General features: G+C 41.5%; 1 protein-coding gene across 5 annotated transcripts in view; it reads right to left on the bottom strand.

Moving 5' to 3' along the window:
• LOC131132246 (neural cell adhesion molecule 1-like) overlaps positions 1 to 26,228 on the bottom strand; it is a 214,630-nt gene that overhangs the window by 47,774 nt on the left and 140,628 nt on the right. For all 5 annotated transcript variants that reach the window (XM_058077709.1, XM_058077707.1, XM_058077708.1 and 2 more), the window contains exons 2-7: positions 8,995 to 9,069; positions 6,139 to 6,348; positions 5,919 to 6,062; positions 3,292 to 3,429; positions 3,103 to 3,220; positions 1,514 to 1,674 (exon numbers count right to left, since the gene is read on the bottom strand). In XM_058077709.1, the coding sequence (XP_057933692.1) occupies positions 1,514 to 1,674; positions 3,103 to 3,220; positions 3,292 to 3,429; positions 5,919 to 6,062; positions 6,139 to 6,348; positions 8,995 to 9,069 (846 nt within the window). The remainder of the gene's footprint in view (positions 1 to 1,513; positions 1,675 to 3,102; positions 3,221 to 3,291; positions 3,430 to 5,918; positions 6,063 to 6,138; positions 6,349 to 8,994; positions 9,070 to 26,228) is intronic.

Below are 26,228 nucleotides of genomic sequence, written 5' to 3'. Positions count from 1 at the left end.
CTAGTGCGTTGGTAATACAAACTAATGCTAGTGCTGCTAGCTCTTCAGTTATGGTCACATTGACACAAGCCCCCAAATAGCTGTCCTCAGCTATGCCTACTCTGAACTAGCAGCTTGTTACCAAATTTTAGCAAAAAATCAGCATTAGGCTCGCATCTAAAAATAAATAATTGGGACACTCGTATGCTAAGGTACTTTGGCATAAATGATAACAAAAAAGGACTGGCAGTACTTTGGTAACTTGTCACTTCTTGGTGGGAAGTCAATAACAATTTCAATCCCAGCGACAGGACATACAAATAACTTTGGTCTTGTTGGAAGAGCCATCTGCCAGGACTTTGAAGCTCATTTACCAATCAAAATACACAACTTTCAACTTTTTCCTCTCGCTGTGGTGTGGACCGAGGATCAACCAGGATGTGCGCACATTAATCACACGGAAAAAAAATTGTGCCGTTAAAAGAATCTTCGCGTTAACTTTGACAGCCCTAATATTTTCTATTCATTCATTTTCTACCGCTTTTTCCTCACGAGGGTCGCGGGGGGTGCTGGAGCCTATCCCAGCTGTCTTCGGGCGTAAGGCGGGGTACACCCTAGACTGGTCGCCAGCCAATCGCAGGGCACATATAGACAAACAACCATTCACACTCACATTCATACCATGTCATATGGACAATTTGGAGTGGCCAATTAACCTAGCATTTTTTTGGAATGTGGGAGGAAACCGGAGTACCCGGAGAAAACCCACGCATGCACGGGGAGAACATGCAAACTCCACACAGAGATGCCCGAGGGTGGGATTGAACCCTGGTCTCCTAGCTGTGAGGTCTGCGCGCTAACCCCTAGACCACCGTGCCGCCCTAATATTTTCTAATGATAATATATTTTTTTCTTTTTACGTGTACTTTTTTCTTTTATTATTTTTTTTCTTTTTCAATACCATTGTATTTTGTTTGGAAAACAAAGCCATAAAAAAACAGAACATTAAAGCCTTTGTTGTCTCTAAAAATATACTCCTCATACAATAGGGTTGACAAGGCGCTAAGAATCTGTAGAGGTGGTCTTGGGGTTACAAAGAAGTTACGTTCAAACTTAGATCCTTATACATGCTCAGGGAGACTTTATTTATCCTGAATGATGGTTGCAACATTTGACCGATGAAAACCAAAAGTGCAGCCAACATTTGGTGGGTGTTTCTCGTCCCTCTGAAGCTTTTATGATGTTCATTTTCACTTCTATTGTGATGGATTTTCATTTCCTCTGTGCATTTTTACCACAATAGCCTGCCTTGAGTGACATAATAAAGTGCAAAAGGTTCATTAATAAGTGAGGTTATCCACTTTGTGTAGCTGCAAACGAGGCATACACTGTATTCATCCACTGTATCCATCCACTGTATTCATCCACGGTGCGTGTTGGAACGAGAACCAAATGAAGTTTTTATTTAACACCAAAACACCCGGCAACCACCTGTACTTTCTCTCAATCCCGAGTGAGTTTTTCTGTGTCTTACCGAAGACGTTGAGACTGACTTCCAGGCTCTTCTCCCCTGCTTTGTTCCTGGCGATGCAGGTGTAATCTCCTTCATCCACTTTGACCACGTCTCTTATCAGCAGCTCAGAGCCGTCCTCGTTCAGGCTGTACTTATCGCCCGACTGAAGGACAACGTTGTTACTGCAGACCATGACAAAGTAAAAAAGAAGTAAGACAGCTGAAACAGACACCAGGGTTTGGTCCAACGACTCATGAGGCAAATAAATGGAGGTCTTTTGGCCATTTTTATTTGTTAAAAACGGGAAGGGAAGGACAGCCTTGCTGGCAGCCTTCAGGAAAATAAAGCTTGGCCTTGGTTTTCTCCTCGCGTCGCAAACATCAACTCCCCCGTGGCCCAGGCTTCTTCTTCTTCATCAGCATCATCATCATCATGCCTGACACATTAGGTGGAAGGGTGAGCCAGGGTATATCCATCAGCTAGCGCCACGGAAAAAAAAGCCTTACTTGGTGTTCCGGGGTTGCTTTGGCATAAGACGAGGGAGGTTATTTGTGGGCAACAATGAGAACATGAGCTCAGGGCAACCACGCTATGTTTCTTCAAAGAATGTAGTTTGGAATAAACAGCAAAAGAATATTAGAAAATACATATATGACAAGTATTGACTGGTCAGGGTAAGAATATTAGCTAAACTGAATTTATGTCTGTGTGTTATTGTTTTTTTTTTATGTTATCATCATTATATCTTTCCAAACAATACCAGGCATTAAAGTGATAAATAAAGTGAAAAAACAAGGGTGGTCTAACATTTTTTTTCCATGATTGTATAGTCGTTAAGTCATACACTTCAGCGATTCCATCAAAATCATCAGGAAAAACACAGCTAGGCTGAACAAAAACTTAGTGATTCCAACCACCATCCCACAGGCCAGAACAGAAGACAGGTCGAAGTTAAAAATATCAGTTTTATGATTCATTTTTAGATGGAGTGCATATTGTTATATTGATATGTTGTACTGTTACGGCGGTCCACTTATTTGCACAGCAGTTAAAAATATGACTAAAAGCATGGCCTGTACAGTTAATGAAAGGTTACATGATGATTCATTCATTCATTCATTTTCTACCGCTTGTCCTCACGAGGGTGAGAGGCGGGGTACACCCTGGACTGGTGGCCAGCCAATCACAGGGCACATTTTGACAAACAACCATTCACACTCACATTCTTACCTATGGACAATTTGGAGTGGCCAATTAGCCTAGCATGTTTTTGGAATGTGGGAGGAAACCCGAGTACCCGGAGAAAACCCACGCATGCACGGGGAGAACATGCAAACTCCACACAGAGATGGCCGAGGGTGGAATTGAACTCGGGTCTCCTAGCTGTGAGGTTTGCGCGCTAACCACACGACCGCCGTGCAGCCCCATGATGATTGTTTATTTTCTATTTCTTAGCTATATTTCAGACTTTACTTAAAGCGAAATGAAACGCAGAATATGATCATCAGCCACCTAGACTTGAATGCATTCATGATGATTAGCGCTGTGTTGTTGTGTTCAACCAAACAGAACACTGATTTAAATCTTTGTATGAAGGTGATACTACATACTAGGTCCATGTGACGATGGGTTCGGGGAAGCCGTCTGCATCGCAGGCCAAGAGAGCGGGGCTACTGATGTCTGCAGTGGCATTGACTTCGGACTGCCTGGCACGAATGGTGGGGAGCACTACAACAGTAGCAATAGCCCATTTAGCACAGAAACATTCCTGTGATCAGGCATAAAAAAAAAAGGCTCACCGTTAATGACCACTTCGATCATCTTGAAGGAGAGCTCTCCCGTTTGCATGACTCGAGCCTCGCAGATGTATGTGCCCTCGTCAGCCTTTTTAATGCCGCGGATCTGAAGGTGACCGTTCTCCATGTGCCGGAATCGGACTGTAACAGGAACAGATGCTCACATTATGAGTATGGGGAAAGCAAGGTTATGATAATAAGTAGGGATCGACTGATATGTTTTTTTTGGGCCGATGCCGATACTGATTTTTTTCCATCACCCTTAGCCGACGGCCGATTTTGCTTGGGCCGATATTTGTGGCCGATACTGCTTTTGCTGCCTCAATTTATATGAAAAAATGACAATGATAACAAATATTACAGATCTCAAGTTTAAAGCAATATTTATTGAAATGTAAACACTGAACACAGTAGGATTCAGCTTTCTTAAACACACATTTAAACGGCATTATCATCTTTAAAAGGAATAAATATTCAACCATGTGCAAAACATTTCTGTCATAGTTTAAGTTTTATCTAGCATCGATGTGATGACTGCTCCTCCGCAGTGAGACGCACACCGATACCGATTCAAGTAAAGAACGCAAATATCGGCCCGATATATCAGTCGGCCGATATAATAAGTCAGAGTATTTTTTGTTTTTTATATTGTTATGCCTAGGTTTAGCATCTGTAGCTCCAAAATGTTTTGCTTTCCGTCAGAAAAAGCCACTTAAAGACATATGGTGATAACATGCTTTTCATTGGACAGTGACAGTGCACCTCCTTCGCCAATTAAAGCGCCCATTAACACGTTGTAATGGACTGAGCTGCAGTAAGTGAAAGCAGGCGCTGTTTCTCACACGTCGCTCAGTCTGAACACTCTGTGGAACCTCCAGGCTAAGCAGAGCCAGTGGACTTTGTCAAATTTTTGTCAAGTTGAATTTGCAGCCCGAAGTGAAATTGCGTGAGAAGTTTAGTGTCAGCTGTAATTAGCGTTGGCTCCTTCAATAGAGCACACAGGAAGGAGCTTTGCTCAGCTGTATGTTAAACGGTTCCATGTAGAGGCATGACGGATGGTCGGGTTCACCAAAAGGGAGAACGTTATTTTTACAAAAAATGTTTTGTCGTTTTGGTCAATAATTAATATTCCACAGTGACCTTGAGAAAGTGTTGCCAAAGTCCTCAGAAAGGAAAGCAGCTACCTACTGTCCTAAAAGTTGCTAGAAGTCCCTAAATGACATTGAAAATGCATCTCATTCAGAGAGACTACAGCGCCTGCAATTACGGATAAAACCAATCTTTGTCTCACTTTAATTACCATTATTTTTACCATAATAATTACCGTTTGAGCGCAACAAAGAAAACTCACAAGCTCATAGGTCAGGGTTGGGCAATCTCTTTTGACTCGTGGGCCGCATTCAGTTATCCAGGGTTATATTGTCCAAGGGCCAAGACTCAATATTGAATTATTTATCCGTTAAAGTGTCATACATTGTGTCCCTTTTTTCAGGAGCACTTTAAACATCAGACCCTATCAGATAACAAAATCGAATTTTTCCATTTTTTTATGCTAAAATGCTGACTATAAAAGAGTATGTGTATATGTAACACCCCTGACTACAACATCACTCTGACCACTTAAAGTCATGTTGCCAGCTTGTATGTTAAAGGTTTAAATACTTTGGCGGGCCGAATGTGGCCCCCGGGCCGTAGTTTGCCCACCCCTGTCATAGGTCAACAAGAGTTGTGGCGACTTACTGAGTTGATTTTCTGAAAAACACTGCCCCTAGTGTTTCAGAGTTTATTGCTAAATATAACAAGATAGTTGCTGTTAAAAAACGGTTAACATTTGCACTTATAAAACGATTCCTTATCGTGAATGCAATGTGCTTTATGTGTCATGTCAGGTATTTCGTTTCTCTAATGTGCATGCTGAGTACGGAAATGTCATACATGTTGGCAGGCCTGCACTAATGGAATCGAAATCGAAAGCACCGGCTTCCACAAACACATAAAGTGGTAAAAATATCAAATTTGTGGCTATGAGGAGTACAGTCTTCAGCCTGAGCGATATTGCTAGAGCCAGGCGTGCGGCATGTTATCATTTTATGACCAGCAGGTTGTGTATTGTTGTTCTATCGCCGGGCAACAGATTGATGAGTCACAGCGGGTATCGAACACCCACGATGGCATCACAACAGTAAAAGGATTCCCAACTGTGTGCATGTGTGTGTGCGCTCAAGCAACCGGAAATTCTACAACCCCTGTGTTAGTGGGTAGATGGCTGAAAAACCATTGAGAACCTCTGACCTTCAGGATCAGGATTGGCGTGGATTTTTTTCATATTGTGCTCGGAGACTGCGTATTTTCTGTGACCTGAGCTCAAACTTGATTGGGTCAAAAACTTTGTGCTTTGTCTCATGGTCCCACTTTTTATGAGTGCCATGGTCCCTGAGTGTAGAGGAACTGGTTTTGTACTTTCAAAGGAAGACTGGACACCAATGGATCTGTCCTTTCTGGGTTGAAAGCATCTTCAATGCGTATTTATATATCTGTTGTCTGCCACCCCATATCTCACTCGTTCATCTGCATCACTCGCTGGAGGACAATGAGCCAGGAGAAGAGAGATGAGGTGAGAAGAAGCTCACCGTCTTTTTCAGCCTTGATGATGGCACCCTTATGCTTCCACAAGATAAAAGGCGGCGGCGATCCAATCACGTCACAGACAATGTCGGCATCGTCGCCCTCGTTGAACTCCTGCGGGCTGGGAACGTTCTTGAAGGTGATCTTTTCTGAAAGTGGACGACGGGAAATACATTAAAGATGGATTGGCTCAAATGTCAAATGTGGTGGCGGCAGGTGACTTACGGAAGATCTTGACTTGGACCGTAGCCTGCGCCTCCTTGTCGCCATTCCTGGCCACGCACATGTAGATGCCAGCATCGTCAACGTCGGCGTGATAGATGATGAGGGCCGAGCTGGTCTCGTCATTGCGGTTTACGTGGATGTTGGGGTTGTTTGGAAGAATCTTCTCCCCACTGGGCGTGTACCAGTCTATGTCTTTAGCATCTCCTACCACTGAGGAAAAGGTATGTTTATTTGGCATTGAACATATTTTTATAAGATGCAGATTTTGACTTGTAAAGGTTATTTATTTCTTCAGCTGTTCTTCACGGCATCTTGGGATAGTGCACGATCACACAATGACAAGGTTTTCAAATTGTCTTTTAAAAAAACAGCTCAATATATTTGGTTGCATCGGCAAAAAAGATGCATGAAGAGGCCGGAATGGCACACAGAATCTATACAGCAGTTGCCGCACCCCGCTGGAAAGTGAAAGTTACGTTTGTGTGAATTCCGATGTGAACGCATCGTCTGTCCAGTGTTCGTCATATGTACTGTAACACTTAACTGTCAACAACTGTTGACTGGCAGGAGGTGGTCCTCTCATGCACACACCTGCTGCCAATCGCCGCGCTGGCTTTTTAAACGTGGCAGCCGCCGTGGTTGTTTGCCAGATTATCCCTCATGCTACACACTCTAGTCCTATTTGGATCCCTGCTTTCTGGCTTTTAGCATTACCTGCAAGTGCCTGACTTTTTCTGCTGTGAATTTTTGTTGCTACTTGTTTCTTTTGCCTTCAGTCAGCAGTGTTTTGCGTTGCACTTTGTCTCCTGTTTTTTGCCTGCTAGCCGTTTGCTGCAGTGTTCTTTGTTCTCTTTTGTGTTTTGGACTCTGTATTGCCTAGTTTTGGTTTCAAGTTTTCTTCTTGTTTGTACATCACCCTACTGTGGACCCTTTGTGTTCAATAAATATTTTTTCTTACTGGAAGTATCTCTGCATCCTGGGATCCAGACCAGCTCACGTTAAACTCCTGACAGACAATGCTTGACTGGGTGACAAAACATGTATAATTTGCTTAAATACGCACATATCCTTATTAATAATAGGCTATAGTCAACCACAAAACAATCATTTATTAATTGATTCATGTTTGAAAAGAGCCAAAGAGTGAGGGAACGATGCTTGAAGCTTGAAGTAGCGAGGGATGATGATCGTATTTTTTATTTATCGTTTTGTTGTTGTTGTTGTTTTTGTTTTTTTAGGTAATATGTGTCCTGATAACAGCCTGTTGTTTTCCGCAGTGTAGAAGCTCCAGTTTCAGAAGACAAAAAAATGCATTATGCCCCACAAATATTTCAACAAACAACAAAACATAGTATACAATGCTTGTCAGTTAATTAGATATTATTTTATTTTTCTTAAATTACACTACCGCTCAAAAGTTTGGGATCACTTGCAAATTTCTTTGTTTTCCAAAGAAAAACATTTTCATGCATTTCACCAACAATTTTTTCCATTTCACAAACAATTAAAATGAATGAGATGATTTTCAAAGAAGGATGTACATTTTTGCATAGAGGCCTACTATCAACAACTGTCAGTCCTCTGGATCAATCTCCTGGTATCTCCTGGTAAGACAAAGACGCCTCACAGGTCGTCACCTGGCAGCTGTACTAAATAGTAGCCGTCAATATCAACAATGAAGCGGCGACTTCAGGACTTCAGACTACATGGCAGGATTGCCAAGAAAAAGCCATATCTCAGACTGGCCAAAACAATTTCCAAGTGATCCAAACTTTTGAGCGGTAGTGTACCTGTTTCATATAAAGCTTATCAGCGCAGAAAGTATGTGATCTTGAACACATTTTGATCTTAATCGTAATTTTCCTCTACATTGCTGACTTGTGTCTCTGGCAAATGTCCCTGTCCTTTTTCCCCGCTGTCTCAGGCAGCCAGACCTTAGTCTGTTTCCGGAAACACTGACTTTTTGTGACAATTGTGAAAATTCTGAAGCTATATTGTAACTTCTTCTCAACATCTCTTCATGCCTTTCACGCAAAAAATAAAAACGTACAGTAAAGGATGTACCAATCCGTTGGGATCAGGCGTTCAGGATTGTAAAAAATAAAGTAAATAAGAATAAGTAAATAAGAATATGAAATACAAATGACTGTTTTCTCCGCATTATGCCTCGCAATGAGTTCAACAAGGAATTGTACTTTATTTTCCTTGTATGCATGATTAGATGTCGTAAAATTATCTCGGAGGTAGAGTGATTGTGATCTCGAATGCATTCTGAGCTTTCCACATTGCCGTAACCCAATAGTCAAACTCCAGTGTTAAAAAAGGACAAATCTATCTCTAAGAGGAAAACTCTCACATTCCATCCACTTTATTTTTTCAACAAGCCAAAACTGGAAAGATTGTTTATTGAAGAGGCTCAATATACTTTTCATGAGCTTTTGGAAAACTGGAGGGGAAATTACATTCCTTCCTGGGGGCCAACAGCAACAGTTGAGGAGGAATGACAAGGATATTACCTGGAAACAGTCCCAACAGGGAGGAAGCCATGTGGCACTGGAACGCAACACGTCCGGCCCAAGTGGATCATGGGAAACATGCCTGACTGGTTGACTACCTTGGATGACTGTTTTTAAATAATGAAGTGTAACACGACGTCCATTGTGCTGGTCAGAACATTCAGAGCCAGTACGGCTGGCTGACCAACCATATGTTTAATTTACGGGACAAGTGCTCCGTGACACATGTAATCCCCTGACAGACATTGGTTTAGCCTGTGTAATACCGCAAAAACCACAAGACAGCGCTACAATATCCAATTCACGTGATTCTTGCATATACATGTGAGTGTTCTCTTACCTTCGCAGAGGAAAAATTTGGAATCTCCAACGCTGATCTGCCCTTGTGGTGGCGTGATCTGCACCTGGATGGCAGCTGGGGGGCAAGAGAGAAAAATAAATACATCAACAAACATTTTTGTGCTGCAGGACGATCAAAGACGAGATGACAGACAGCAATATAAACCTGATTCACTCTCCGTCCTTCTGTCGCTACCTTAGGAGGACTCCTTTCCTTGCCTTCGTTGCCAAAGTGCTGAGGTTCTTCATAAGAACTTTTGTTGTGAATTGCCACATTATGAATAAAACCGATGTGTCAGCTGCACATTCATGTTAGTTTCAGATAGATTTATACACAAAACAGTACATTCAATTTATGCCAATTACATAGAAAACCTGTATTATTGCCTCATAGAGGCCATAGAGAAACAGGTGGTATGAATTTTATTTATAACGTTTAAGCAAAAGTAAAGTAAAAATCTCGTGTGGTTTCAAGCGTGCCATCCGGTCCTTGTACAAGCGGGCAGGAGCTTGGCTCACATTGCCAGCATTAAGTCAAGTTTCTGGTGAATGTTGGCCTCCGCCAACGACCTTCAGCGTTTACTGGGACGGTTTGCATCTGAGTGTGAAGCGTCTGGGATGAGACTCAGTACCTCCAAATCAGAGGCCATGGTTCTCAGTCGGAAAAGGGTGGAGTGCTCCCTCCGGGTTGGGAATGAGGTCCTGCCCCAGGTGGAGGAGTTTAAGTATCTCGGGGTCTTGTTCACGAGTGAGGGAAGGTGGGAGCGTGAGGTTGACAGACGGATCGGTGCAGCCTCGGCAGTAATATGGTCGCTGTGCCGGACCGTTGTGGTGAAAAGAGAGCTGAGCCGGAAGGCAAAGCTCTCAATTTACCGGTGGATCTATGTTCCCACCCTCACCTATGGTCATGACCGCAAGAATGAGATGGCAGATACAGGCGGCTGGAATGAGTTTCCTCCGTAGGGTAGCTGGACTCACCCTAAGAGGTAGGGTGAGGAGCTCACGGACACGGATAAGCGGAGGAAAATGGACGGATGGATGGATGGATAGAAGGCCAAAAACCAGACATGTTGTTCAAACAATTCCTCCAAATTGTGTCCATGGTGTTACATAAAGACATGAACAATTAACTTCCGTAATGAATGCAGCAGATGGAAATATCGCTTCAAACATGTCTATCTGCATCCTTACTCAAACTCACTGTGCATGAATACATATTTGTATGTGTCCTTTGTCATTCCACGGGGTGTAGTGTATGAAAATTAATTTGTAAATCCTTAATTAATTTATTATTAACTTATCGCTCTACCTAGAAATAATTGCTCTAAATAAATGTGTGTGTTCCCGTCATTTACTGGTTAATTATGGGTGTAACTTTATTACTTTGGATCACAGGTTTGCATACAGCTGTTACAGACTGCCTCCACTTTATATGTCACTTTTCCAGTTTATTTTCTTGGAACATACCAGGCTTTGTGTCAATTTATTTTCACCTTTTGTCAATTTGTTTTCTGAAATGTTTCAGAAGGTGTGTCACAGTTTGTTAGTGTTTTGCACGGCTACTTTATTTAGCTTTACTATTGAACATTTCAACTCGATTTCTGAGGCACTGTGTGCTTATAATTTTGCGATCAAAACTTTCCACCCTGGTACATATATAGGCGAGTCTATTAGATAATAATAAATAAATCAGCCTCCCATAAAATATGTAACATAACTCTGGTACACACGGTGCATATTAAGTAGAGTGCGGTATAAAAATATATGTATATCAAAGGGCATTTTAGAGATCTTATTTAGTCCAATTAGATCAAATTCTGGCCCACTAACAGAAACACGAGGTTCAAGACCCTGTTACCTACTCTATTATGACCTGAACCTGAGTAAATACCCGACCCTGACACTTGTTTGGGCTCCTGTAACAAGCATTGCCTTAACTGTATCTTAACTGGAAGAAATTAAATATTTATTTGTATGCAGTTTTGCCCAATCATCGTGTCCTGTCCTCCCCTTGTCCTACAGTATAGTATGTTGTGTATGTATGGACGGATGATTGCACAGTTTTGTTAGACAATACTCGTTATACATGAGTATCCGTTATGGGTAATGCAAATTTGCCGGATACGAGTATGGAATGGGTACATTTCTGTATTGGTGTTTAAAGAAAATGCTCATTATGTATTCACTCTTCACACTCTGTGATTGGGCAGTAACACACAGACCATCTCTCCCTAGATGGACCCTGCTAGTATCAGTCACAGAGGAGCTGAGCAGCGTCTCATCCATGTACAGGGTGAAATTGGCAAGTTACGACTCATGTTGCGTTGATCACACTGCCTCTAATTAATTAGGATTTCTTTAGCTTGACTCTACTTTAATTTGTATCTTGGTCGACTTGTCTCATAACGTACACGGCCTTTTATGCAGGCTTGTGTGACGTCAGTCACTTGTCTATCAGTGGTCGCATGAGTGCTATTTTCCTTGGAATGCGTTTTCATCTTATTCCATGAAGTCATCATAAAATAGGCGCGCTACCTACAACATACAAATTTTGTTCATTTTCAGTTGGCAGTACACAGATAGTGGTAACAGTAACAGATTGAATGCCGAATCATTAGGTACACCTGTGCAGTGGCTGTCTTTTAATGTCAAATATTACACCGCTCTAAATATGCCGCAGTATGCACGTTGCAATCTTTAACTTGTTTTGTACGTGATGGATTTCACAAGAGCGCTATATACGGATCGTTGTGTCACTGCTTGTGTTTCTTTTATTTCGTTTGCTCTTTTTGGCTGGTAAGATAAAGTCACTTGGAAAACTTTGCTTCAAGTACTGAACGCTGTGTTGTTTGAGAAAAGTACAGTGAACAAGGCTGACAGATATTTTCCCTATTTGCTATCATTGCATGTTTGCATGAATCACCAACTTCACGCAGATTCATTCATTCATTCATTTTCAACCTCTTTTTCCTCACGAGGGTCGCGGGGGTGCTGGAGCCTATCCTAGCTGCCTTGGGGCGAGAGGCGGGGTACACCCTGGACATATAGACAAACAACCATTCACACTCACATTCATACCTATGGACAATTTGGAGTGGCCTAGCATGTTTTTGGAATGTGGGAGGAAACCGGAGTACCCAGAGAAAACCCACGCATACACGGGGAGGACATGCAAACTCCACACAGAGATGGCCGAGGGTGGAATTGAACCACCGTCACTCGCCACGTCACGCAGATCATTTAAAAAAATAAATAAGTCTGACAGATCCCTTACACACATGCAGAATAGTAATACATATAGCGATGTCTGATTAATCCATGTCAATTTCAGACTTAAAATAAAGTACAGATGCAAGGCCCACACATTTCCATTTAAAGCATGCCCACATCCAGTTTATGTCACCCCCACTCCGAGTCCATATTTAGATACAGATAATTTAGATGGGTAAACAGATCCAGATCCAGATACAGATCGTGGTGTACTCACTCATCCCTAACATATTGTATTCCCTCATATCTATTAGGCATCTTTTAGGGAAGTGGACTTGACTTGTCTAAACACATTTGTATAACAATCATAATAATAATGCCTGCAAACCAACCCAGCAAGTCATGAGTGAAGAGTGAATTTAGGTGCTGCTGTTTTGGGTAGCAGCTTTTAGGAATGGGTCTGTGTGCTGCAAGGCATCTATTAGATTGGAGGCCACTATTTCAGCAAGTATGGTATTTTCAGCCAACTGTTTCAAATCCAAGCTTGAAAGGAAGTTACTAGGTCTGCATGAGGTCCAAGGGCAAAGATACGCAGTGCAAGAAAACAGCATTAAAAGAATGACACCACTGTATTGTCCTGGTTCACTGATCACAACAACGAAGCAACAGAGACGCTCGCGACCACGATAGAAGTATTTTTAGAGGAAATGATTGATTTTTTTTTCTCTCTATGTCAACTGACTCATTTCTCCTCAGGCGGCTTTCTTTGAAAGTTTGATGCCGTAAATCAAAGAATATCCTTTAACAGGCACACTTTATCTTGTAGCAACAGACTAAAAAACACGGAGTGGACAGTTAGACATTAGCTGGATATCAAAGGCTTCATCAGGACACCTCGCTTTCTTTCTCACAATGGCAGTGACACACGCTCAGGAAACTGAATTTTGATCCCAATGAAATCCCGCTGAGCCTTCTGATATTTTGACACAAATGCAAGGAGTCTGTTTGGCCTCGGTCTTCTCACTTCATGGGAATGCTTGACAAGAAGTCCTGCTGTGATCCTGGCACTCTGAGACATGGATGTTTGGAAGCCGAGTCATCATATTGTGGCTTTAGTGTGCTTTTTCCGAGGCCAGATAAAATATTAGTGTCCTGTTTATAATGGAATAAGAATTTTTACACACGATGTGGGAGTTTTGGACCTACATACACAGGAGGCCATGTTTTTTTTTTACATTTATCAGTTAGTTAATGTAGTTTCAAAACCAGTTTTCCTTAATTTTTAGTCAAACATGTGAATCACAAAATGAAGTCATAATTGTTGGGGGCTGAGTGGAGATTTCAGCTTAACTTAGCTAATTTAAAAACATAAAAAAAAATGTGATCAAATCCCCTTGAACGACAATATGAACAACGGCGACGGCAATATGAACTCTCCAAGCAAAAGCGAGAATTCAAGCTGGCTAAAAACACTGATGCAGCTTGTTAGCTTGCTGGTGCGAGATCATCCGACAATAAGTAACAAAACACCAAACAAATCAATTAAGAATTTTAACATGTGTTTTTCTAATTGAGTCTGATCAAACTGGTTCGCTCGCTACTTTTTCACAACATCAACAATCAACAAATTTCCAAGCAAAAGTGAGGCAAATTCAAGTTAGCTAAGGATGCTAATTCAGCCTGCACTTTTTAGCTTGTGAGAGATCTTCCCACAATAAGTTTCAAATCACCAAACAAAACAATGAACATTGTTCAAAAATATTGTTTGCGAAGTGTTCCTGCTAGTTTGTTAACTGGTTAGCTAGATACGTCTACATTCAATCAGCTGACAACAACAAAAGATTAAAATGTAAAATCGGGAGCTAATGTATCGCTAATAAAGTCTGGGCTTGTTAGTTTGCTATAACTGGTTAGCTAACTACTTTTTCAAGAGATCAGACTAAAATGTAAATGAAATAATCAAGAAAAAAATGTAAGAAAAAATATTGTACTGCTATTTGAGCCTGAGCGGTTATTGACATCAGCCTACAATGAGTAGGACAATTCAAAATAAAAAAAATCATCAGCTAAATGTATTTCTGATCAGAACTAAACTTCCTTGTGTGCTGTCTGACTACTACTACTTACTGTCGTAGTGCACACTACACACGACTAAAATGACTCAAATGTAGTTTTTAATAATTAAAAATTGATGCTTAAGAAAGGCTAGCGCTATGATGCCACTAATGACGTAACGGCAACAAAAATGGCAGAAAGACAACTAACACTGCATGACCGAGCGGATACTGAGTCCCTGCTAACGCCATACAAACAGAGAACGGAGCCCTTGCACTGTTTGCTTTCCCAGGTTGGAGGTAGAGACAAAGAAAACATCATATCCATTTCCACCCTCACTCAAAAACTGTAACTCCCCCCCCCCCCCGACTAAGACAACTGACCGGGAAGCCACTGATCATATCAGCGGCGCTAAAGACAACAATAAGAATCGCTACTCCCTGGGCCATTTTCACAGTCAGCGTCCTGGAAATAGCCACTTGACCAACGTCTCCGAGAATGGAGAGGCTGTCGAGGCTCATGTGTCAAACGCATGCGGTCGAAAAGAAAAGAAGTAAGACAGGAAAACGGAAAAGATGCTAGCCCACAGAGCTTTCCCTCCCACAGGTACTGTGGACTCACTTGGGTCACCTTACACGACCCCGAAAAGTAAGCCATCATGATGTTTAACTGTACATTGTTGTTGGAATATGCGCACCCCCCCCCAAATTACACACAAAAACAACACTTTGAGCCGTGAGATCCAAAATAAACTAGAACTGCATGGTTGTAGGGCCGATTGTTTATGACAGGGGTCACCTGGCAGACAGATCGCCTCTAAAAACTGCATCGGTCGCCCACCAGCCGGTTCTAAAAGTAGCTCAAATAGTGTCACATACCAGTGAGATGAATCACATTTTGGGGGGGTTGATATTGACAATCTATTTAAAAAATACTTGAATACATGAATGAAGTAGTAGTATTTGTGAAGATATATATATTGTTTGTTCGTACCATATATGGTAGGAACAAGCTGTTTTTTTTTTTTTGTTTTTTTTTTACATGAGATGTTTAACCAAACAAGAAAATGTTATAACTTAATGAAGATAACAAAGAAACATTTTGGGTCCATGTTAAGATGTTGAGTGCTTTTGCAAACTTGCTAAATTTTACCGTAAACTGTAATCTGTGTTTTGCATGCCAAAAGTTGGACCGATAAAAATATGTTGTGTACCTTCAAAATGTTATCTCTTCCTTTAAATATTTTTTTCTTCTTTTGTTTTTCTACCGATTTTTCAAGACTCAAGAATAACTTTACTGTCTCAGAAATTGAAATTTGTTTTGGGTCATTCGCCCACGCTGCAGCTGCGTTACATCACTTCAAATATGTAACAATTAAAAAATACTCGTTACATGTGCCACCTAAGGATAAAAATCATGACACCATAATCTGTAATAAGCAAGATGCTGCCAGTAACTGCAGCACTATGAATATGCAACTATAATGTGTACGTGTCTACTTAAAAGTCCTGGTCAAATAAAAACAATGATCAATTAATACATTTAATAAAGTGCAGTAAAAACAGTTAAGAAAATGTTGATCTTATCTGTTCTTATTTACCAATTTGATAGCCATGAGAAAAAATAATTAAAAAAATATGTTCAGTCTGCAGTGAGGAACTGTGTACCTTCTACCCAAATGGTAGCAGTCGACAGCCACTGTACAGGTTGTGTGATGTCATTGATTATCTTATTGACTGTATCCAGTGTGGCTACTTCATAGATCAACTGACTGACTGGAGCGGCGCTCTTTTGTTCCTATGATTTTACCAGCAGCATACATAAATTAGCCGTCTTAATTTGTTCTTTAGGCTGCACGGCTCCGAGTGGTTAGCACGCAGGCCTCACAGCTAGGAGATCCGAGTTCAATTCCACCCTCGACCATCTCTGTATGGAGTTTGCATGTTCTCAAAAACATGTTAGGTTAATTGGCGTTAATTGGAATGTGAGTGTGAATGGTTGTTTGTCTACATGTATATGTATAGAAAATGAACGAACGAACGAATGAATTTGTTCTTCAGTTGCACAGCTGTGATACCGTACCTGATTAGCTTTCTAATACTACTCTGTAAAAGATCAACATGAATTTTTGATCAACACCATGGACTCTAAGACAACGGAGGAAATCAACCGTTGTTGTAACCTGCAGCAGATGCTGTCGATGTGTGTACTCCAAGTGAGTGCGTTGTCCACGAAGACACCAAAATACGTGTAACCAATGGATCAAACACCATTTCATCTGTCTTGTTCCCATGTAAAACAAGAGGATTTTCTTTGCACCAGTCCGCCAACCTCTGAATTTCCATAAAGTATTCAGATATGTTGTAGTTCTTTTTCAGCAGTGCCAGAACCTCATTGTCATCTGAGAACTTAATTATGGAATTATTTGGATAGAAACCTCTACATGCATCTGCGTACAAAGTGAACAGAGCCGGCAAACACACCCCTGTGGTGGCCCTGTACTCGGGGTTTGAACTCCAGATAGTCCATTTACACTGACCTGCTTTGTCGTTCATACGTTAAAAATGAAAAATACATTTAATCATAAAAGGATGAAGTTTCAAACATTTAATCTGCTGAACTAAGCTGAACTACAACCCACAAATAAAAGACAGTGAACAGCACCACTATCAATATACAAACTTAGGAATGAACAAAGTAACAAGGCCAACGTTTTTGCATGTTATTTTAACTATTAAGAAAAATGGCCAATTTCATTAAAGTTAAATTAAAAGATAGCATTTTTGACCCATGTCCGTTGCAAATACACTAAATTTGGATGTAGTCCTAATGAAACTTTGAGCTGTGTTGCGTGTACAACAAATCTACGGACAACTATCAAACCTCATTGGGATACAATTACAATAGTCCAGACAAACTATTACACTAATGAACAACTTGGCAAGGTTACAAGCAACTTTAACCGTGTTGGGCATATTAGTAGCAGCTTATTAAACCACTGATTAGTAAATCAGGGTTTTTGAGCGCCAAAAACATGTGCTGCTCATCCTCCAGCGAAGAGGATTACGGCCTACTGCAAACAGGCTTTAAGCGTCTAAGCGCCAAAGTTGTTCCATTCCAGAGCACAAATATTTACACGGCACCTCGTTAACGTAGAAGCAAACAGGAAGTGTTCGACTGATGAGGTTAGGATGCCACTTAATTGGAGGCTGGCGTTGAGTGCAGACTGGTGCCGACACAAGGAGGCTACAAGTCCGCTCAGCGGTGCTCGTTAGCATGCAGACCATGTGAAAGCAAACTCTCTGTAGGCCAGTGCAGACATCATTGGTGAGGGGGCAGACAGAGTCGCTTGCAGCCATTTCACATACGCTGGGGAAAAGAACAACAAGCCTGGGGATGCGCTGCTAGGACAACAGCGACGCATGTCATTTTTATTGGAGCAGCCAAAGACATTCCTCTGATTGTCCTATGGCTGAGAATTGGATTTTGCAGTGCACCACCGCGCATGCTCCAAGATGCGCTTCAAAAATGAGTCCGAAATGTGAGTTTAATGCTATTCTACCCTCAAACTAGCGTCTTGTAAACCACATGAGCCTTACTAAAACCTTATCATTAGGGCTGTCCGATATTAGTTTTTTTGCTGATAACCGAGATGCCGATATTGTCCAACTCTCAATTTCTGATTCCGACATCAATCGCACTGTTAGAATAATCTCTCTTACATGAGTACAGTTGTTTTTTTTTTGTCTCACCCACCCATCTCCGAGGAGATAAATCACGTATTATTCATTAATTTATTTTCTATCGATTATCCTGCTGGTGCTGGAGCCTATCCCAGCTGTCTTCGGGCAAGAGGTAGGGTACACCCAGGACCGGTCGTCATCCAATCACAAGGCACATATAGACAAACAACCATTCACACTCACATTCATACCTATGGACAATTTGGAGTGGCCAATTAACCTAGCATGTGAGAAAACTCACGCATGCACTCGCCCACCGTGCAGCCCTTCATGTATTATGTATTGTATTATTTAAGAATACATTTTTATTTCTTGTGCCTTAATTTATGTTATTTTTGGAAAGATTGAATTCATTATTAGTTAAAGGCACTATTTTGTGCTCTATAGCTAATGCAATATGAATGATTACTATTGTGTGGGATGAATAATGGTCTTATCTCAACCGTGTTAGAAGATGACATATGTTGTTTTTGTTCCTTGACTGGGCGGCACGGTGTTCTAGGGGTTAGCGCGCAGACCTCACAGCTAGGAGACCAGGGTTCAATCCCACCCTCGGGCATCTCTGTGTGGAGTTTGCATGTTCTCCCCGTGCATGCGTGGGTTTTCTCCGGGTACTCCGGTTTCCTCCCACATTCCAAAAACATGCTAGGTTAATTGGCGACTCCAAATTGTCCATAGGTATGAATGTGAGTGTGAATGGTTGTTTGTCTATATGTGCCCTGTGATTGGCTGGCGACCAGTCCAGGGTGTACCCCGCCTTACGCCCGAAGACAGCTGGGATAGGCTCCAGCACCCCCCGCGACCCTCGTGAGGAAAAAGCGGTAGAAAATGAATGAATGAATGAATGTTCCTTGACTGTTTCCCAAGTATATTAGTGTGTGTGAATGTATACATGAGAAGCATTAACCTAAAGGGGAGTTACAGACACACATGTTGTAGATGTTACAACATACACGGCCATGGCCAGCACATACAGCAGGGTAGTCAGGGTGTGCTTCATGTGGTATGTTTCTCTCACCGGGGGCGTACGTGTGTGGGCATTGTAGGAGGCTCGTGCAACCCACTCACTTCCATTCCAAGATGGATGCACTGGCTTTCTACGGCAGAATCTGATTGTACAGTGGGAGACGCCGCCCAATGTGGACGAGGAAGGGGCCTTAATGTCGGATACGGTATCCTGCCATGCGTCCACCGTGGTGGGGAGAAGCACAGTCGCCCGCTGTGGGAGGAGCCACTGCCGTGGCAACGCTCTCACTCCTCCCCTGTTTTACCCTTGGAAGCTGGTTGGTTGCAAGGTTTTTTCACGCGGAAAATCATTTGCATCCCAGTTTTCTTCCTGTGGGCTTTGCGTGTCTGTGGAATCAAACGGCCGCTTACATTTCTATGGAGAAAGGCACTGAATGAATGTACGTACATTCACTTACAGTGCAGCACATTGGGCGGCGACGTTGATGTACGTACACTCGGCGCTCCATGTGGCCTCCTTTTTTGTTTCCCAGTGTGCTTTTCTGTGCTTTTGTTGTGAATGGTGAATAAATTACATATTTATCTACTTATTAAATTGCTGTGTGATGTTTTAGAACTTTCTTTAAAATGCCGTGGTATTTGGAATATTAACCCGTGATTTCAATTAAGCTGGTGTGGTCATAATGAGCGCTCATGTTTGAGCTGAAGAAGAGTTTTATTTATTCTATTTTATTTTATTTGCCTAATTGTGTAAACAAAATGAGATATATTTCATTCGTAACTCCTGGAATTACATCTGCAACGACGTCTTCCTTAATCACAAGCATGAGCCTCGCAGTTTGTTGACGATTTTGTATCAATATGTGCTGAGGCTGACATATCATTAGAACAGTTAGCCAAGCTACATCCAATTTTCAATGACTGGACAGAATGGGCTAATATATATTGCATGTATAAAACATAAGCATTTTTTCATTTCATTGGCGTAGAATTATTCACTGACCCAAATAGCCCAACTCTGTGTGCTAGTAAAATAAGTCAATAAATCAAAATAAAAAAATTAAAATGTAAAAAAATGAATATGGGAAAAAATGACATGGATTTCCGCGACCCCGACCTGGATAAACAGAATACTCTGTTTCCAGCCACCCCGCCCCACTGTGGAGCCGGTTGGCATCACTCTTTCAACTGCTGCCAGGTTCAGTTCCCATTTTGCGTGACGTCTTTGATCTGACATCAGATGTGACGGCACAAATAATAAAAAAATGTACATGCTGGTTCAGACAGTTACTTTGAAATGTGCCGAACACAATCTTGCCTATGAGGTTTTGGTGACGTTCGCCTGACAGCAAATCTACCAGGCTGCACTTCGCCTGCGCCAAGAATAGACCAGGTCGTAACTCGGGAGCTTTCAGCGCACTTTTGACGTGCTGTTTTGTCACAAAATTGTGTCCAAGCTGAAAATTTGGACACCTCCCCTGGTGCACCGCCACGCCCAGCTCGTCACAGTCTAGTCTTCCAAATTGGCTGCGCACCCTGGTGCGCTGGACCAGACTGGCACTGTATGGGCTGCACCACAAAATTCGAGCCAGATGGATTGTAATTCTGAGTTGCGTCTTTTGTACTTTGGTAAACGTGTTAAGTAGTTCATGGTCGACAATAGTCGAATAGTTGCTTTGTGTTACATTGTGTTACGTTTGTGTTACATTCTTATGCCACTGAGCACAATTTCAAAAGGCACATTTAGCCCACCGCCTGCGTCCATTTAAATGCCTCGAAGATACACTGTGAGCTGACAGCCGTGAGTGACAGGTTAATGACAAGCAAGCCACTTGAGATTACATCTTACATCTGTCATAGCAATTTAATTGGTGGGTTGACTGCATTCATACCATAAAAGCAGCAGGCCATGAGGTTACCGGGAGCAGATTATTAGTAAGTCAGTTGGCTTGGACTCAACTTATCCTGAACATGTCGTCAGTCAGACTCGATGTTATCAAAACCACAGTGATGTGACGCTTCTCTGCAGCACTTTTAACAGGAAATGAATTTGCAAGTGATGGCGTCCTTTTAATTATTCAGCCCTCCAACGAGCATCAAGCGGCACGTCCCTACAATTTGCGCTGCCGACCCAAACAAATGAGCCTTTCAGAGCACATCCTCAAGCTGTCTCCGCCACTTATCATCGACCCGCGGTACGCTGAGGCGAGGCACAAAGCGCTAAGCAGCGTACTAAGCGCCCCTCCGTAACTCTTCACAGCCTTCAGTCATTCATCGGCCGCGGCTTTGTCAGGATTACAGCTGTTGCCGTCACTTCCACAAACCCGCCAAACTCGTTACTTGTCACTGGGAAGTATTACGAGGGGAGGGAACACAAAAGGTCTCCAGGCAGGAAGCAACCGTGTCGTGTTATGCTTCGTTTACCTCCTTTTACGCTTTCACAAGGTGAGGCTAATTTTTGAGACGGTTCCATTAGGCCTGCATTGATGGACAGGCGCTACATGGTAGCAGAAGTGGAAGACACTAACGAAAAAAACATATAGGTTCAGCTCTTCAGCATTTCAGAGCCTGAAGTAGCAAACACTTACATACAAGACTGAATGTGGAAGCGTGTGAAATTCAGCCTGCGCCGTTACCATGTCATTTTTACAAGAAAGTAGCAGTTGCAAAGAGACTTGTCATTTCTGCTGTTTGTTGACACAAAAATGCTGGTTCTGGGCTTGAAAATGGATTGAAAAACAAATATTGAAGTGGAAGTGTTGACCCGTACGTCTTATCATCTAACAATACAAAAAAAACCCCAAACCATCGTTTTAGTCGATGGTTTAGGCTCGTTCACAGATTTGACAAGTTATGGTAATGGTTTTATTTCATTTGAACATGCATCAGATTACAATTGAGTGCATCCCATAATCAGTTCCCAGTTCCAAATGTCCAAAAGGAGAAGGAAGAAGCAAAGCTTATTAAATCCTACCCCTCCATCTGGTACTTTTACAATCAGTAACTGTTACATTTGTTCACTTCCTGCTTTCCATAATACAGTTCAAGGGTTTTTTTTTTTTTTAATAATGCACCTCGTACCAAAGTAGGAGGTGATATGAGCATCCAATGCCATAATGGGTACCATAGTAAGTGTCAATATAGTGATATATATAGCACATCATGACTGGTTCAAGACTCTTCATCCTTGTATTTAGCAAACATCAACTGCTTGTATTGTTTCTTGAATTGGCTCATTGTTGTGCATTGTTTGATTTCCTTACTCAATCCATTCCATAGTTTGATTCCACATACTGAAATGCTATGGCTAGCATAACGTAGTCCTAGCAGTGTTTAAAATTCATTTTACATCATTTACATTTTATTATTGTATTACATTTTATTTATTTATTTACTAACCCTTTACTAACAAGATGCATTCCGATATATGGGTTCAGATTCAAGTCAAAACATATCTATTTTAAAAACAGAATGATTCAATAGAGTGTACACATGACATGATCTGATTCAACGGTTACAGGTGCACATGGTACAAAACTGTGTTTTAGAGCCTGAAAAAGCAAGCTCTGGAGAACAATTAGCACATGTGGTGTAGTGTTTCATTTCATTTCACTCTGATGAATGTGATTTTTTGGGAAATAATTTACCTTCACTGTTCTCCTACTTTTGCCCTAAATTTGAAATTTCCTTACAGTGACGCTCGTTTGGGCAGATGTTTAGTTCGAAAAAGGCCCCGAGCATAAGTGAGTTTAACAACTTAATTTTATAGTACATTACTGAGATGTTTATGGTCATTACTGTCGGCAGCCTTCCAACATGGCCGACTCTCGGCGGTTTAATTTACTCTGCTGCAGTCTCTGGCTCGTAAAAACCTCATCTCTTTGGCAAGTTCAAAGCAAGAAGCAGATCTGACCTGGGCAGGCAATGAATGTTTATCACAAGGTCACGACAACCTTAGTGAACTTTACTCACATGCAATGCGAGTGAGGACGTGTTATCAGGGAAATTAAATAGTAGCGGTAAAGAGAGGACAGAGGTCTCATTAAGCATCCTTCTTGCAGAAATAACATAGCGATCTCTTAAAACACATGCTTATTCCACACTACAAGACGCTGGAGACTACTGGTAGGGATAGAAAGACATAATATAAAGTTTAAAAGAGGAAAATGATGCACAATGACTTATATTATTGCCCCACAATACACTATATATATGTGCCATATGATTTAAAAAAAAAGCAAAAATACTAAATCAAAGTCTAAGCGCCACACAACTCGTGGAAATGAGAGATAATATTAAGATCACACAATGCTGCTTATTCTTTTGAATGAAATGTCCTGGAAAGATAATAATAAGAAAGAGAAATAGTGAATTGTAAGGTGCTTGATGATAAAAGCAGTCATTTTCTTGTTTTACTCAGTCAGTACAAAGTAGCAAAGTGTCAGCAAGGTGTCATGAGACGTTACCTTACATTACATTACCTTAACTTTCATTGACAGGGAAACAATAAACCTGACAAATTGAAACAATATTTCCCTGTCATTATTTTATGTGCAAAATAGCAAAACAGGACAGCCAACAGAATTGCAAAAATGTTTACGGCTGGGATGGCCTCAAAGGCAGCAGCTGTACCATTACATCAGTACCTGTATACATGATACCGCATGGGGTGACTGTAAACACATTTGTGTTGTGGACAAAAGGCTTTCCAAAACCCGCTAGCATACAGGTAACATAGACATACACAAAACATGATTACAGAAATGGTCCCTGCAAAGACATTTTGCTCCATGGCGGTTTTTCAACCAATGTCAAATTTTACACAGGTGCTTGTCTGTCCCCAAAAGGCGCATACCAAATTCCGTGGAAATTCGGCTAAACATGCAAAAGTTGTTTTGTTAAAGTGGGTAAGGAATTCCAAGTCAATTGAACTTCCATGAGGTGGATTTGTCACAAATGTTCAGCCATTTTTGTGCAGCGGTCCAAGAGTAGATAAGTTAGAAGAGCTTACACAAACAAATCAGTTTGACTGTACAAAGCCCACAAGAAGTTGGATACCAAAAGTGGATTACAGTAAGCAAAGGCAGGGATGTAATGTCCTTACAAAACTCATCATGACCTCCACTGACTCCCTCAGAGAGGGTGTTTGACATTGAAAACCTAATACAGCACTCTGAGTTTCATATTACCTTTCATGTTTTTTTTTGGGCTCAACCTTCCACATCAAATACTTTCTCTGCACATTCAAAAAAGCCAAAACGAGTGAGCGATTGCCAGTCTGCACTGTAATTAACTAATGGTGCCAAAGGAGCAAAGGAGGTTGACCCAAGTCCCCCGCAAATACGCTTTTTCTTTGCCTGAACCTGAGGTGGCCCCGATGTCTCAACACCTTGATAGTCACTGTGGAGCCTCTGAGGGATACTGGCATACTAATAGAACGAATCCAATTTCTAAAGTCCTATTAGATCTCATTCGATAATGATACTTCTTTCATGTCTTCAACATTGGCTGTGTTGCTGCTGAGTTGTGCAACATATTGGTTCATAAATGATCACAAGGTCAAAGGGGACCGTGTTTTTCTTTCCGTGCTGCAGGTCAAAAAAGACAAGCAGCTGTCCGCAAATAGCCCCCTGGACGGACTTTGGATACAACCGGTCGCAGCGCAGTGCGCTCACCACCCAACTCATGGAACCTAGATTTTTTTGTAGAGGGTTTTTGTTTTTTTTCAGCTCATTATTTTTGTCTTCTTAAACGTCAGCTCCCGTCATTGTTGTTAAGATATAACAGTTCGCTCTTTTCAAAGACAAAACCTCTGATAGACACAATAGAAGAAACGTAGGCGGTTACAATAGTCTGCCAGGATGGAAAAAGACAAATAAATGTTGTTCTAAGGAGGCGGCGGAGGCGAAACATTGACTCATTAAGGCTGTTACATCTGTCAGGAGCATTCTGGTCTTCACCTCGTGAGATCCCTTACCTGTAGCTGAGGCGATCGATCAGGGCATGGTCGCAAAATCCTAGCCACGGTATCGACTTGTAGCAGGCCAATAAACAAGATCAGGTTATTAAGAACGTAAAATGCACTCAATGCCGCACCGTAAACCTACTTACTGCAGGACACAACTGTTTGATTACGGTGGAGTTCTGCCTTGAAAGGTGCCTAACCAGGTTTATGTTTTTTTTTTGTTGTTTTTTTTACAATATATACACTCTAACTCTGCAGTTGTACAATCCATTACATCTATCATATATCACATACAGCAACAAAACTTTCTCAAAGGTGGAGCAAACAAGTTTTTAATCATGAACAGGCTCTAGGGATACACATTACTGTTAAGACTTAGTTAGGATAGTATTCAGTCAAGTAACCGGACCAGGACTTTGTCATTTCTGGTCGGGATTGTTAACCTGACAAATTGGCACAAGTGTTGTATTTTGTTTACCCATTCAAAGTCGAGGAAGCACAGTCAGTCAGCGTTTTCTCTCTCCATCCCCTCTGGCCATCTCGGATATTCCCCCGACTCACAAGTCAAGTGGTTATCACCTTCTTCTCAAAATGCAATTCCACCCAGATACGAGTCTCGTTTTTACAAACAGGTGGACAGGTACTCGAGAAATGTGATTTCTATTTGGTTGGCTATCTCTGCTTGGCTATCTAAAAAAAAAAAAATGCAGATGCCGGGCGACAACATGACACAATGAACCCAATCTGAGAGGCTTAGAAGTGGCTGTCAGGCAGACTTTCTTTTCTTCTAAGACAAGAAAATGTAAGAACATCATTGCAATACAACTAACATCCACCTGGTGTTTAGATGATACGGGAATCACTTGTTTATCGTGGTTAATTGGTTCCAAAACTGACCGTGATCAGTGCATTTCCTTTGTAGGATTCTTCATTTATGAATGGAATATTTCTGTAGTAGACATAATAAGAACAAACGAATAAGACACAATTAAAGACATAACTCACACATGTTAGCACTGGGAGAGTTCCCTGCTCTTTTTTTACTACCTGTTCTGTACAGTACTTACCGTGGCGGCTATTGTCTTGTGTCATTATTGACACCTAGTGGCAGTGGTGAGCACTACATGACATAACAACATCTTTCAACTCGTCTTGGAATGCCCTATATTTGTATTTGACTTTATTTAGCCATTTTTATGCTTGGAATTGCTTAAAGGGGACTCCTATAGAGCAGCTACACACAATAAACTGCACACTTCTTCCAGAATCTACACCTATTCAAGCTGTATTTGCTTG

The sequence above is a fragment of the Doryrhamphus excisus genome, chromosome 7 (genome assembly GCF_030265055.1).
Source record: "Doryrhamphus excisus isolate RoL2022-K1 chromosome 7, RoL_Dexc_1.0, whole genome shotgun sequence".
Classification (NCBI taxonomy): Eukaryota; Metazoa; Chordata; class Actinopteri; order Syngnathiformes; family Syngnathidae; genus Doryrhamphus; species Doryrhamphus excisus.
This window is presented reverse-complemented; position numbering and strand designations above follow the sequence as displayed.